This window comes from Geotrypetes seraphini, chromosome 9 (genome assembly GCF_902459505.1).
Source record: "Geotrypetes seraphini chromosome 9, aGeoSer1.1, whole genome shotgun sequence".
Lineage (NCBI taxonomy): Eukaryota > Metazoa > Chordata > Amphibia > Gymnophiona > Dermophiidae > Geotrypetes > Geotrypetes seraphini.
In genome coordinates, this window is record NC_047092.1 from 159,915,417 (window position 1) to 159,930,141 (window position 14,725).

Here is a 14,725-nt window from a genome sequence, read left to right on the forward strand (position 1 = left end):
TAGGCGGCTGTTGGCGGAGGGCAGACGCGAGGTAAGGGGTGCTGCTGGACAGGGGAAGAGAGGGGGGTAGAAAAAGGAAGGGAGGCCTACTGCTGGATGGGGGAGCAGGAAAGATGGTGCTAGGGGGAAGAAAAGGAAGGGAGGTTCTACTGCTGGACGGGGGCGCAGGAAAGAGGTGCTAGGGGGGAAGAAAAAGGAAGAGAAGCCTACTGCTGGACGGGGATGCAGGAAAGAGGTGCTAGGGGGGGAAGAAAAAGGAAGGGAGGCCTACTGCTGGACGGAGAGCAGGAAAGATTTGCTGATGGACAGGGGACGAGACGGGGGAGGATAAGGAAGGGAGGCTACTGCTGGTCAGGGGGACAGGAAAGAGGTGCTGCTGGACAGGGGAGAGATTAAAAAAGGGAGAAGGGCTGCTGCTGGTGGTGGTGGACACAGGGAAGGGGTGGTGGTGGACACAGGGAAGGTAAAAGAAAAGGAGAATGGGTGGACAGCTGAGGAAAAAGAAAGACAGAAATACAGAAGAGGAGAAGAAGGAGGGAGAGAGAGAGAGAGAAAGAAAGACACAAACACATATATTCTAGCACCCGTTAATGTAATGGACTATAAGACTAGTAATAAATATAAAAGAAATAGAATAAAAAAGGTGGAGGCTTTTCAGTATCAATGAATGAAACGTGGAACCTTGGACTTGGCTGAGGTTTATTCCCTGTCACCAAGCAGGTTTAAGATCTTTTTCCTCCCCTTTTTTACACCTTACGCTTTGAACGGTGGGATCTTTCATGTTATGTCCCCACTTTAGCCCTTTTTGCTTTTCTACGAGTTTTAATTTCTGAATTTGATCTGTTTTCAACTCTCACCCCCTTCCATTACTGCAGACTAATGAGAGACAGATAATATGAATGTTTTGGCCAGGTACTAGTGACATGGATTGGCCACCATGAGGACGGGCTACTGGGCTTGATGGGGTATTCTTATGTTCTTATCTAATAATTATTTTTTTTTTTTGCTTTAGTTTTTGCTGTGTAAAATATATGCTGTAAATACTATCTGTATGCCTTATTTTCTTGATATAAGAATTTATCCTTATATACTTGGATGGAATTCTTTATAAAAATAAATACTGTCTCCTTTGCATTGCCAGCTCAGTTAGGAAATTATAGCCAAACTTCATCAGCCTTCATTTGCAAAAACAAAGAATAATTACCCCTATTTTATACCCCCCCTTCGTTCTCCCATCTAACTTTGTTACTGCAGTAACCTAATAAAAGGCAACACAACATGGAACCTTCATGAGCCTGGTGAATATACCCATATGTGGCCACTACTGTACAAAGTCAAGCTCTCAGTGCTTGAAAATGCTGGCTGCACAGTAATAGTTCAATCTTGATATTCTTTGGTCTCCATACTACAACCCCCCCCCCAAAAAAAAAAACCAAAAAAAAACCTGCTGTTCTTGCAGGTCTTATTGCAAGGACATTCATTTTAAGCAATCATTTATAGTGTGACTAATGTATGATTATTTCCTTTAAAATACCTCTGTTCTAATCAGTTAGAATATTCTGAATCAATTTGACCAATTGCAATTTATCACAGGCATTAATGCTTCCTTTATAATTTATACCAAGTGCAGTGCATACAATTTTATGCCATACATTACTCAAAAACCTGTCAAAATAGCATGTTAACATTTAAAAACAATGTTAATCCTGAGGGTGGGGGTCTACACTTCTCCCTCCATATTCTCGGTTTTAGCATTCGCAGTTTCGATTATTCAGTTTTTTAGCTTGCTGGCTCCTCCCCCAAAATTACATCAGCTTGGAAAAGAAAAATCGCTGATCCAAGCTTTTACAGAGAAAATCGCTGATTCCCAGCACTTTGTTCACCATGTTTTGCCTCTCCTTCAGAAACAGGCCAGGTCTCCCATCATATTATCCGCAGTTTCACCATATTCACGATGGTTTTTAATAGAAAACAGCAAATAACATATAAAAAAGTTATTCGCGTTTTTTCAGTATTTGCGGTTCTGTTAATCCTCTATCACAGCGAATAAGGAGGGAGAAGTGTATAACATGCAGACATAAAATGCAATGGCCATGTCTAAGACACCACTTCAGAACTGTTTTATATTCATTAAAATAAAGAATTTCCCTTTTCTATCAAAAGGTACTTCATGTGCTAAATTACACAAAAAAACAATAAAACAATATAAAAAAAGCAATATAAAGAAACAAAGTGAACAAATATTTACAGAACTTGAGAATATGAGACGTCGCCACAGAAATCAAAGTAGAAATTTAGGAACTAAAAACATAACAAAAGCTTTTTAATGTGACTATCTCTTCAACTGCTCCATTTTCTAAAAGAAAATTTCAACAAATATGAATCAATTTTCTCTCAAGTCTGTTTCTTCAACTTTTGCATCATCAGTACATATATTAATTCCCTGTTAACAAGCTGAAGAACAGAAAATGTGTGAATGAGGTAAAAGATGACGACTAGGAAGGGACAAAAAGCACAGTTACTTACCATAACAGGTGTTATCCAGGGACAGCAGGCAGATATTCTCTACATGACCGGCAAGGCTTGTCCCGAGGAGCCTCGGTAGGATGCTCATGCTGGCATGCAGGAAGCAGGGTCGAGGTAGGGGCAGGCTGGGCCAAGACAGATGAAATTTGCGTGGTCAGGATGGCTTTCAGCATGTCCTTGAACATGGGCACAGAGACCAATGGATCTGGTCAGACAGGTGCAGCAGTGCGCTCTAATGAGGGCGATCTCAAAGAAGAGTATTCCCTGTTTGGAGGCACGCTTGGAGGGAGGTCTCATAGAGGCTGGCACGACTGCACTCCCTGGAATGCCTGAGATTCCGTGGAAGGCTTCTTCGCTAGTGAATCTGAAAGAGGAAGAGGAGACTTACCCAAAGACGGGGCCTTAACAGGCACGGCTGATGGAGCCTTCGAGACGGGGGCGACTTGATCGAGGCTACCGAGGCCGCTACCGGGGCCATGGCTGAAGTCGAGGTCTTGTCCTCCGGCTGCTCCATAGCACCGAAGAGTTTGAGGATCCGGGCACGCTGCCTACGAAGGGCCCGCGGTTGAAGAGTGGCACAGCATGGGCAGGACTCGGTCCGGGTGGTCGGAGCCCAGGCACTAAATGCACCAACGATGAGGGTGTGGTGCACTTCTTAAACCCGGGTGACAGGCCAGGACGTAGGGGAGAAGGCCAGCCATGGCCGAACGAGGCCAGGTGGCCTGATCGAAACCCAGGGGCCCGAGGCCGAAGGAACGGAAGAAAATAAAAAGTTTTTTAAAAAAAAGACGCGCCGCTCAGCAAGTAACTCGTACAAAACAACAAAGCAAATCGCAGTGCAAGAAGGCACTTAGTAAACGCGTAGAGCTGAGAGACAGGGCTTCTTGGCTCCGTGGAAAACTAAGAACTGAGGCCATGCTGAGGAGACACGCGCCCTGACTCGGGCGGGAAGGCACTCGCACATGCGCAGTGCAACACTCGCAAACTTTGAAGATCTTCAAGCAAGTTTGCTTGCGAGGCTGTCCGCTACGGGGCTCCATGGATGACATCACCCACATGTAGAGAATATGCTGCCTGCTTGTTCTGGGATAACAGATGAGTTCTGAACTCTATAAATATATCCACTGTTTTCAGCAATTGCTTTTTTTCAAAATTTGTTAAATGATCAGTTGAGTTCAAGTTGCCATAGCAACTCTTTATAAGACAAATGTAATCCCGCATGTGTCATATAAACAATGAGTAATACAAAACACAACTACAACAGTAAAACAACCAAATTCAGACACATACTAGTGTATGCAGATTACAAGTATTTCAGTCACAAACCTACAAGTTTAAGTTAAACATTACTGTAGATGTTATGCACAAAACACTATTTAGAGGCTTCTTGAAAATAAGCCAGTAATGAGTCCCCCCCTCCTTCCCCTCAAATGTTCCATCCAACCATACCTGACAGAAACCAAACTACTAAACGTCCTTTATTTAAACAATGGAGAAATGCTATTAGTGATACTGCCTCTCCTCAAATCGAGGTGCAAAAGTTTTGATAGTTCCATTCTCTTGTGTTGTGATTAGGTCTATGATAGCTGATAGCACAGCACAGTCTCTGGATTTGGTCTGGTTCCAGTTCACAGGTTGTGGCTTTTCAATTTTTTCTTGCAGGAGGGCATCAAGTTCTTCTTTCAAATCCTATAGTAAGAGTTATGAGGATACAAAGAAAAGATATTACAACACAGACACAATGAAGATACTTACCTGTAGCAGATGATCTCCGAGGACAGCAGAAATATATTCTCACATGTAGGCTATGGATAATGTCATCCACAGAACCCTGTACGGACACTGCCAAATGCACTGTCACTTTAAATCTTTAGGCAGTGCCCACACTGTGCACGTGCCTTCCCGCCTGACATCAGTACACAGGACCAAAAATTCTGTAAAAAAGCTAAGATGCCAACAAGTGGTGGAGGGTGGGTTGTGAGAATAAATGCCTGCTGTTCTCCCACCTGCAACATAATATTCTCACAATCCTCCTGGTAAGTTACCTCCCTGTGTGTCTTCTCACCTTCATTGTCAATCTGAGATTAGCTCATAGCCTCTTTCTTCTCATTGTTCCTCTTTCCTCTTCTACCACTATGCACTCTTTTTCCTCCTGATACTGACTTTTCTCAAAACTCCCCCCTTCACCCCCAAATCAATACCACATCACTCACTTTTTGAATCCATTACCTCCCCTCCCTTTTGTCTACCACCCTCTTCTCTGCCCTAAAACTTCAACACTTTCTCCCTCTCATTCAGCAGTCCCCATTCTCCCTGAGAGCATTTCGCCTGTGATGCAGCAGGCCCTCCTTTTCTTCCCCCACCCTCCCAATTATCTTCTTGCTCCTTCTTTTGCTCTCTGCTAGGGATATCAATCCCCAACCCTAGTCCTCCCAGTGTGTGGCGCAGTGGTTGGATCTACAGCCTCAGCACTCTGGGGTTTTGGGTTCAAACCCCGCGCTATTCCTTGTGTCCCTGGGCAAGTCACTTAATCCTCCATAGCCCCAGGTACATTAGATAGATTGTGAGCCCACCGGGACAGAGAGGGAAAATGCTTGAGTATCTGATTGTAAAAACTGCTTAGATAACCTTGATAGGCGGTATATAAAATCCTAATAAACTTAAACTTAACTCCTACCCTATTCATGCAATTCATATCACGTCACCAATCTTATTTTTGTTCCCACCACCACCACACTTACCTGCCCTTCCTCATCTGCCCTGTGAAAGGTCCATTCTGTCCATGACCTTGCCATCTCTCAATCTATCCATGTGCTTGCACTGAGACCTGAATCGGCCCAGATGACTCTACTTCAACTGTCGCCCTGTGTCATAGAGGCTATCTGTTCTCGCATATGTCTTGACCAGCTGGTTGCGGAGGTGATATTGGGCTACGGCTCTCACCCTTTTGCAGATTTCAACCCCTTATTTCCACCTCGGTCTCACCACTTATCTTCCTTTGAAGCCCATTCTACTCTATCCATCTTTTTGCACCTCTGCCCCGCTGTGTAACTGTCATTTACTGTCCCTTTAACTCCCTCTCTTCATACCTCACCAACTTCGACTCCTGGCTTTCCCTTTTTCTTGAGCATTCATTTCCCTCCCTCATCCTTGGTGATTTCAACAACCAATTCATGCTAACAATCCCTCTGACTCTTATGCTTCTAGCCCCAATATCCTCATTTGATCTTCAGCTGTGCTCCACCACCCCTATCAAACAGAATGACCACTGCCTTGATCTTTTCTTTTCCAACTGCTTTATCATAAATTTTTCCACAAATTTCTCCCTCTCTGTCCATCATCTGATAATTTTCACAAGCCATCACTATCCACCCCCCACCTCTGGCCGATCTCCTCCGGTACATTTAACAATCTTCAGGCCATCGACCTCAGCATTTTCTCCACTGCTCTTTTGTCCTTCTCTCTACCACCATGTTACACAAGTCTGTAAATAAGACTGTCTACTCCTATAACACCACTCTTTCCTCTGTAATAAATATCCTCACTCCCCCTACCTCACATTTTGTAAGGCACCCCAAACCTCAGCCCTGGCTAAACTCTAAAATGCACTACTTATGCTCTTGTGCCAGGCTTCAAAGTAGCCCAAAGGCCAAAAATGGAAAAATTGACAGAATTTAACCAAACTCAAGCAAAATACTGAAAAACAATAATAATGAAAAAAATTCTGAAGAAAATAATAAAATAATATTAGGAAGACAAAAAAGATTTTGAAGTTTGACATACTGAGGACAGACTAAGACTCAGCTTCTCAGCGCCACAGGAAACTTAAAACTGTTGGTCTCACATGCTTATGTGGGCACTGCCTAAAGATTTGAAGTGACAATGCACTTGGCTGTGTCTGTACCAGGTTCCGTAGATGATGCTACCCACAGCGTTAAAATAGAGCCTATCAGTTGCATCTGTGTAGCTGTCAAACTGGGTTTGTGGTTTGGGTGTGAATAGCTTAGTCTAGTTGCTGGCTTATTTAAAATTCTAAAATGCATCCCTATTTATTATGCCTGCTTTTTCAAATCCATGTTCCAAGAATTTTTCCAACATTTGTCACCTTTGGTTCATTTTTATCTTTCTTTTTGTAAATATCTGCAGATCATATTTAAATATTTTAAATTATTAGTTTCAAAATTGGATTTTATGATATAGTACTACATGTTCCTACAAAGATCAGCATAAAAACCTACCCCTTACTGATACAGAAAAGCACCCGAGTGGGGAGGAGAGGACCAGAAGTGTGTGTGGGGGGAGGAAGAGACATGGATGCCGGACCTGCAGGGTGAAGGGGAGGGGAGATGAATGCTGGACCCATAAGTGTGTGGGGTGGGAGAAAAAGTGACCCAGACCAGAAAGGAGGGTGGGAAGGGAGAAACAGATGCTGGACTTACAAGTGGGGGTGGGGGAATGATAGAGAGATGAAGAGAGTGTGAATCAGATCAGAAAGGCGAGATAGGAAGGGAGACAAAACTTTTTAATAGTAACTCTCGAGCAACCAGAAACTACATTTTCCAGCATCTACCAATCCCCATAGTTGCTGGATAACTGAGAGTTTACTGTACTATCAATAAATATAATACAATACAATGTATGCACAGTTAGTACAATAGTTAGGCTTGAAAAGAAAAAAATCATTTCAGTTTACAAAATCCATCAGAATTCATATAAACCATTCTGAGCTCTTCTGGGAGAATTATATAGAAAATTAAATAAATGAATAAATAAGGTAATATAAAACAGAATAATATTAATATAATATTTTTTGATTACAATATTTGTGGGAAGGGTGGGTGGTGGAGGGAGTAAATTTATGTATTTAAGATGATAATACAAAGAAATTCAAGTGATGTGTACAAGTTCAAATGATGTAATATTGTGTACTTGATGTAAGATGAAAAAATGAATAAAGAATTTGGAAAAAAAACCCAGAATAATATTACAATTATATTGGGTATTTCTAAGAAAAGTCATTTCGACCTACTACATCATACCATTCCATTCACATAAACTCTTACTTCTCAATTGTTAATATCTGAGGACTGTTCTATTGATTCAGCAATGGGCTGTGATCCAAGGAGTCAAAGCTCAAATCCTCCTTTGCCCTTTGAGACTTTTTGTGATCTTGGGCACGTTACTATTTTCCACTGCCTCAGGTTCCCAGTTAATTGTAAGTTCTTTGGGGAAGGAACATTTTGTTTTTTAGATTAACTCCCAACTGGTCCTCTCTGACATTCCTCCAAGTCAAATATCTGTTTTCTGTGGCAATTTCAGACACTTTGAAATGTCAGCAAATCAATGCTTATTCAGGCAATGACCTATTTTATTTGGGTTTACAATACAGCACAGTTACTTACCGTAACAGGTGTTATCCAGGGACAGCAGGCAGATATTCTCACATGTGGGTGACGTCATCCACGGAGCCCCAGCGCGGACAGCTTTTCAAGCAAACTTGATTGAAGTTTCAAGTTTGCACACTGCACCACGCATGTGTGTGCCTTCCTGATCCACTAGAGGGCGCATACCCTCCTCATGGTCCTCAGTTCAGATAGCTAGCAAAGAAGCCAACCTCGGGGAGGCGGGCGGGTTGTGAGAATATCTGCCTGCTGTCCCTGGATAACACCTGTTACGGTAAGTAACTGTGCTTTATCCCAGGACAAGCAGGCAGCATATTCTCACATGTGGGTGACCTCCAAGCTAACCAAAAAGGGACGGAGGGAAGTTGGCAATACAAGAAAACAGATTACGCAAAACCGACTGGCCAAACCGGCCGTCGCTCCTGGACAGAGTATCCAGGCAGTAGTGGGAGGTGAAAGTATGAACCGAAGACCAAGTGGCAGCCTTGCAAATCTCCTCGATAGGCGTTGACCTGAGGAAAGCTACAGAAGCTGCCATCGCTCGGACTTTATGTCCCGTGATTCGACATTGCAGCGCGAGACCAGCCTGAGCGTAGCAAAAGGAAAAACAAGCAGCCAACCAGTTGGACAAGGTGCGCTTGGAAACTGGGCGTCCCCACCAATTAGGGTCGAAGGACAAAAAGAATTGAGGAACCGTCCAAGGAGACTGAGTGCGTTGAAGACAAAAAGCCAACGCCCTCTGACAGTCAATTGTGTGAAGCGCCACCTCGCTAGGAGGCGAGTGGGGCTTCGGAAAAAAGACCGGAAGAACAATGGAAAGATCGAAAGGAAAGTCCGAAACCACCCTGGACAAGAACTGGGGTTGAGTATGCAGGACCACCGTGTCATGATGAAATACAGGAAAAGACGGGTCCGCAACCAGAGCTTGCAGCTCACTGACTCTGCGAGCAGACGTGAGAGCAACCAGGAAACCCACCTGCCAGGTGAAGTAATTCAAAAGAGCTTCATCAATGGAATCAAATGGAGGTATCACCAATTGAGCCAGGAACACACAAAGATCCCAAACCACCGGAGGGGCTTTGAGCGGAGGATGTACAATGAAGAGATCCCTCATAAAACGGGAAACCATCTGGTGGACGGAGAGCAGCGTCCCATTTAGCGGCCGAAGAAAGGCAGCAAAAGCACAGAGGTGGACTCGAATAGATGTAGATTTGAGACCAGACCGAGACAAGTGCAACAGAAAATCCAGCACTGAAGGCAAGGAGGCAGAGAGCGAATCCATGCGGTGCTCAGCACACCACTCAGCAAATCAGGACCATATCTGGGAAAAGCATTGCCGAGTGGAGATCTTTCGAGAGGCCTCGAGAACACCCCCACCGACTGAGAGAAACAGAAGGAGGGAGGCACGTTGCGAGGAACCAAGCTGATAAGTGTAGAGACTGCAGATTGGAATGCAACAGAAACCGCAACACTGAGACAGCGGAGACGGGAACATAGGTAGAAGCTGAGTCTCCCTGACACGCTGGAGGAGCAGGGAGAACCATGGCCGCCAGGGCCACAGAGGAGCCATCAAGATCCTGGTGGCGCAGACCGACAGGAGGTGTATCAAAGACCCGAGAATCAGAGTAAAGGGAGGGAACGCATAGAGGAACCTGCCCATTCCATCGAGAAGGAAAGCATCCTCCTCGATGCGAACCCAGGAGAACATCCTCGAGCAATATCGAGGCAACCAGTGAGTGAGGGGCGAAGCGAACAGAACTACCTGTTGGGTTCCCCACCGAACAACCACATGCCGCAGAGTCCGAGAATGGAGCAACCATTCATGCGGTCGAAAAGGGCGACTCAACGTGTCCAACAGACAATGCTGCACGCCCTGGAAAAACACCGCCCGAAGAAAGAAGCAGTGGTGTAACGTCCCCTGCCAATGACGAAGGGCTTCCCTGCAAAGTAACGGGGAACCTGTACACCCTGGCTTGGTCACAGAAACATCGCCACCGAGATGTCGGGACGCACCAGGACCCCGCAATCTTGCAACCCATAACGAAAATCCACCACGGCATTGTAAATGGCCCGGAGCTCCATCAGATTGATGCGGCTGCGACAGCCTGCACCCGACCAAGGACCCTGAGTCCGAAGGCCGTCGAGGTGCACCCCTAAGCCCATGCCGAGGAGTCCATCGGCAGAACCTTCTGATGCGGGGATACGAAGTGGTGGCCCACCAACGAAACGAGCGTGTCCAGGAGGGAGGCACCACAATGTGCTGGGAAGCGGGATCCCGATCCTGCCATCACTGAGATGCTCGGGTTTAGCGGGGAACACGAAGATGAAACCAGGCGAACAGCGGGACATCACCGTGGAGACCCCTGATCCAAAAAGGATCAGCAACAGCTCAGCCGAGGCCGAAGACCGCTGAGACACCAGCTGACTCAAGCGCCGACAGGCAGCCTGCCGAGGCAGAGGCAGAAAAGACCGGAGGCGGACCGAGGACAGAGGGGCCACCTTCCGGCATAAACAAACAAGGGCCTCCCCCTGAGGCCGAGACAAGAAGGAGCGCAGACAAACTGGGTCCAGGTCCGCCCCGACGGACTCCCGAGACCGGGGTGGGCAGAGTCTGACCCACTCCCGTACTAGAAACTAGTGCAGGTCACGAAGGGCCAGGACCAGACGCAGAAGGGAGGATGGGAATGCCCAACCGACAGAAGAGAGGCAATACTCCCGGTGCGTAGACACAGAGACACCCCTCCCGAAGGGAGGGGAGGAATCCCCAGAAGGGGAGCAGCCCAGAGGCTATGCGAGAATAGTCAAAAGGACGGCCAGGAGTCGCCGAAGCCGGCGGCTGAACCCTAACCCGGCGCTGCTGCAGCTATTGCGGCTGCTGCGAAGGAGGCCGAGATAACACAAGAAAGGTATCCAGAGGGCCCCTCCGGAGAAGGAGACCAACCCACCAAGGCAGACGGGATTTAGCTGAAGGCGTCCCGAGGGGCGAAGGACCGGTCGCGGTCTGAGAGGCGGTTAGTGGCCACCGCAAGAGAGGCCTGAAGAAGCGCAGAACTCACGCAAGTAAAAGCGGCGAGACGACCCTGGAGGTTCGGATCCTCAGCCACACTCTGCGCCAAGCGAGATGACGCATGGCGGGAGCAATAGAGCCGGAGCAGGGAGAGAGTCTCCTCCAGGAAACCAAACTCCGCACTACAAGATTCCGTCACGGCTGCCCGGAATGAACCGAAGAGAAAGCGGGGAAGCCTCTCGAACCGGAGCTGGAGACGCCGAGGCGCAAACCCGCAGTCGACGCCGAGGCCCAATACCTCAGCCGCTGCCGAGGTAAAACGGCCCAAGTGACGTCAAGGCACAAAGCTTCTGTCGACGGCACGAAGCCTCGGCAACGACGAGGCACCGAGCTCCAGCCGACGATGAGGCCCCCAGCCTCAGTCGACGTCGAGGCACAAGCCTCAGGCGACGTCAAAGCACCAGCGTCAAATGACGCGGAGCACACGGCCGCAGCCGACGTTGAAGGTACAAAGACACACAGCCTCAGTCGACATCGAGACCCCAAGCCCCAGTCGACATTGAGTCAGAAAATCAAAGCACAAAGCCCTAGACGACGTCGAGGCACCCAGCCGCATACTACGTCGAGGCACAAGGCCTCAGGCGGTGGTGAGGCACCAAGCCGCAGTCGACGTCGAGGCACAAAGCCTCAGTCGAGGCACCAAGCCCCAGTCGACGTCGAGGCACCAAGCCCCCAGTCGACGTCGAGGCACGAAACCTTCGTCGACGTCGAGGTATGAAGCCTCCGTTGAGGCACGAAGCCTCAGTCGACGGCGAGGCACGAAACCTCCGTCGACGTCGAGGCACGAAACCTCCGTCGACGTCGAGGCACGAAACCTCCGTCGACGTCGAGGCACGACGCCTCCGTCGACGTCGAGGCACGAAGCCTCCGTCGAGGTCGAGGCACGAAGCCTCCGTCGAGGCACGAAACCTTCGTCGACGTCGAGGTACAAAGCCTCCGTTGAGGCACGAAACCTCCATCGACGTCGAGGCACGAAGCCTCCGTCGACGTCGAGGCACGAAGCCTCCGTCGGGGCACCAAGCCTCCGTCGGGGCACCAAGCCTCCGTCGAGGCACCAAGCCTCCGTCGAGGCACCAAGCCTCCGTCGAGGCACCAAGCCTCCGTCGAGGCACCAAGCCTCCGTCGAGGCACCAAGCCTCCGTCGAGGCCCCAAGCCTCCGTCGAGGCACGCAGCCTCCGTCGAGGCACGCAGCCTCCGTCGAGGCACGCAGCCTCCGTCGAGGCACGCAGCCTCAGTCGACGCCGAGGCACGAAGCCTCAGTCGACGTCGAGGCACGAAACCCCCGTCGACGTCGAGGCACACAGCCTCCGTCGAGGCACACAGCCTCCGTCGAGGCACGAAGCCTCCGTCGAGGCACCAAACCTCCGTCGAGGCACCAAACCTCCGTCGAGGCACCAAGCCTCCGTCGACGGCGAGGCACCAAGCCTCCGTCGGGGCACCAAGCCTCCGTCGAGGCACCAAGCCTCCGTCGAGGCACCAAGCCTCCGTCGAGGCCCCAAGCCTCCGTCGAGGCACGCAGCCTCCGTCGAGGCACGCAGCCTCCGTCGAGGCACGCAGCCTCAGTCGACGCCGAGGCACGAAGCCTCAGTCGATGTCGAGGCACGAAACCCCCGTCGACGTCGAGGCACACAGCCTCCGTCGAGGCACACAGCCTCCGTCGAGGCACGAAGCCTCCGTCGAGGCACCAAACCTCCGTCGAGGCACCAAGCCTCCATCGAGGCACCAAGCCTCAGTCGACGGCGAGGCACGAAGCCTCCGTCGAGGCACGAAGCCTCCGTCGAGGCACGAAGCCTCAGTCGACGTCGAGGCACGAAGCTCCAGTCGACGTCGAGGCACATCGAGTTTCAGAAGTCGGCACCGTACCAGTGAAACTGGTAATAAAGGTGCAGCAGTGCACTCCATAAGGGCAACCTCGATATGAGTATTCCCATGAAAGGAGGCACGCTTTGAAGGTCTCGTAGAGGCGGGCACGATCGCACTCGATGCCTGGAATGCCTGAGACTCAGCCGGTGGCGTTACCGAGGTAACGCACCTAGAAGAAAGAAAGAAAGAAAAACTTACCGGGGATCGAAGCTGCACAGTCCGATTCCAACGAAGGGAAGAGGGTCCCGGCCATTCTGCTCACACGAGGTGAGCCCAGAGAGAGGCCAGGGAAGAAGAAAATACAGCTGCAGGCAAATGAGGCCTAGCCGCATGGCTGAGGCCCAAGAAGGGCCTGCCGGAGGAAAAACACAATAAAAAGTCCTCTTTTTTTTTTTTTTTTTTGAAACAAAGAAATACACGATCAAATAACAAACGCACAGCGACTCCCTAACAAAATAAAGAAGCCGCGGTGCCAGAAAGGCACTTAGAAGAACGCAGAGAAGAGAGACAAGGTCTTTCTGGCTCAGCGGAAAACTAAGAACTGAGGACCATGAGGAGGGTATGCGCCCTCTAGTGGATCAGGAAGGCACACACATGCGTGGTGCAGTGTGCAAACTTGAAACTTCAATCAAGTTTGCTTGAAAAGCTGTCCGCGCTGGGGCTCCGTGGATGACGTCACCCACATGTGAGAATATGCTGCCTGCTTGTCCTGGGATAATGAATTGATCTAGTAGCGCTATAAGACATCTATTTAAAAGTGGAGGAGGAAAACAATGCCATTTTATATTGATAATCACCTTAACAAGATGTGCTATCCTGGCTGGAGACTGAAAGACAATCCACCCATCTACAGAAATGGTATCTTGCTCGTGGTCTTTCTGAATGGAAATATCTCCTCCAAAGAACAGCAGGGAATATGGTGAGACTTCAGTGCAATCATACAGATAGATCTGTAAGAGAGAATCAGCAATACAAAGGTTTTGAGCTCAACTAACCCCAAAATAATGCTTTTGCTTTGTTGTTAGCATAGAAATGGATGTGTTACATTACATGAAACGTCCTCCATCTAAGTGCACAACTCAGACTGACTCCTTCCGCATTCTAACATCCTATTTTTGGCTTGGGTCCTGTTCGAGGTTATCATCACCTCCTACTTACTTGGAGAACGTTCTATATTTAGCTAATTTTGTGAAAGAATAGTGTTCTGATATCTCCATGCACTTAAGATATGTTTCTCCAACCCACACGTAACACATTTGAATCAATGCAATATAGTTTTACATTTGTGTTAATCTCACTGGAGAGAACATATCTCACAGCCTTGATAAAACATATTAGTAAGATGACCGTTCAACACAGGAGTCACACTACCCAATATTATTTGTTACAACAAAAGAGAAAAGAAAAACCAAGTATTTTCTACTTACACTAGTAGTTTTCATCTTGAGATGATAAATAAGCCAGGTATAGTGAAATTCACACTCCTCTATGTTAACAGATTTAGGATGAATCATAACCCTCCCATCTGATTTTGTGTAAATTTTTGGTCTTTAAAAAAAAAAGAGAATCAAAGAGAAGCAGTATGACAAAATACATAGCAATACAAATCTGGAGATGATGAAACATTTACAGTATACTTAGGACACTACTATGCCTTGCTAACTTGCCTATTTGAACTTGCTCTGCGTTTTAAAAGGGTTTAGACAAGTTCTTGGTGAAAAAGTCCATAAACCACTATTCGCCACAGAAACTTTGGAAAGCCACCACTAGTCTTGGTATGAGAAATAAGGAATGGATCTATTTCCAGGGATCCACCTAAACCAGCCACTGTCAAGAGACAGAATTCTAGGCTTGATGGAATTTGGT

The 14,725-nt window shown here is 48.0% G+C and overlaps 1 protein-coding gene across 1 annotated transcript in view; it reads right to left on the reverse strand.

Moving 5' to 3' along the window:
- Positions 1-2,476: 2,476 nt before the first annotated feature.
- Positions 2,477-14,725, reverse strand: part of DHX36 (DEAH-box helicase 36) — a 145,072-nt gene continuing 132,823 nt past the window's right edge. The window contains exons 23-25 of the mRNA XM_033958607.1: positions 14,287-14,407; positions 13,657-13,809; positions 2,477-4,215 (exon numbers count right to left, since the gene is read on the reverse strand). Coding sequence (XP_033814498.1) covers positions 4,030-4,215; positions 13,657-13,809; positions 14,287-14,407 — 460 coding nt within the window. The 3' untranslated portion in view covers positions 2,477-4,029. The remainder of the gene's footprint in view (positions 4,216-13,656; positions 13,810-14,286; positions 14,408-14,725) is intronic.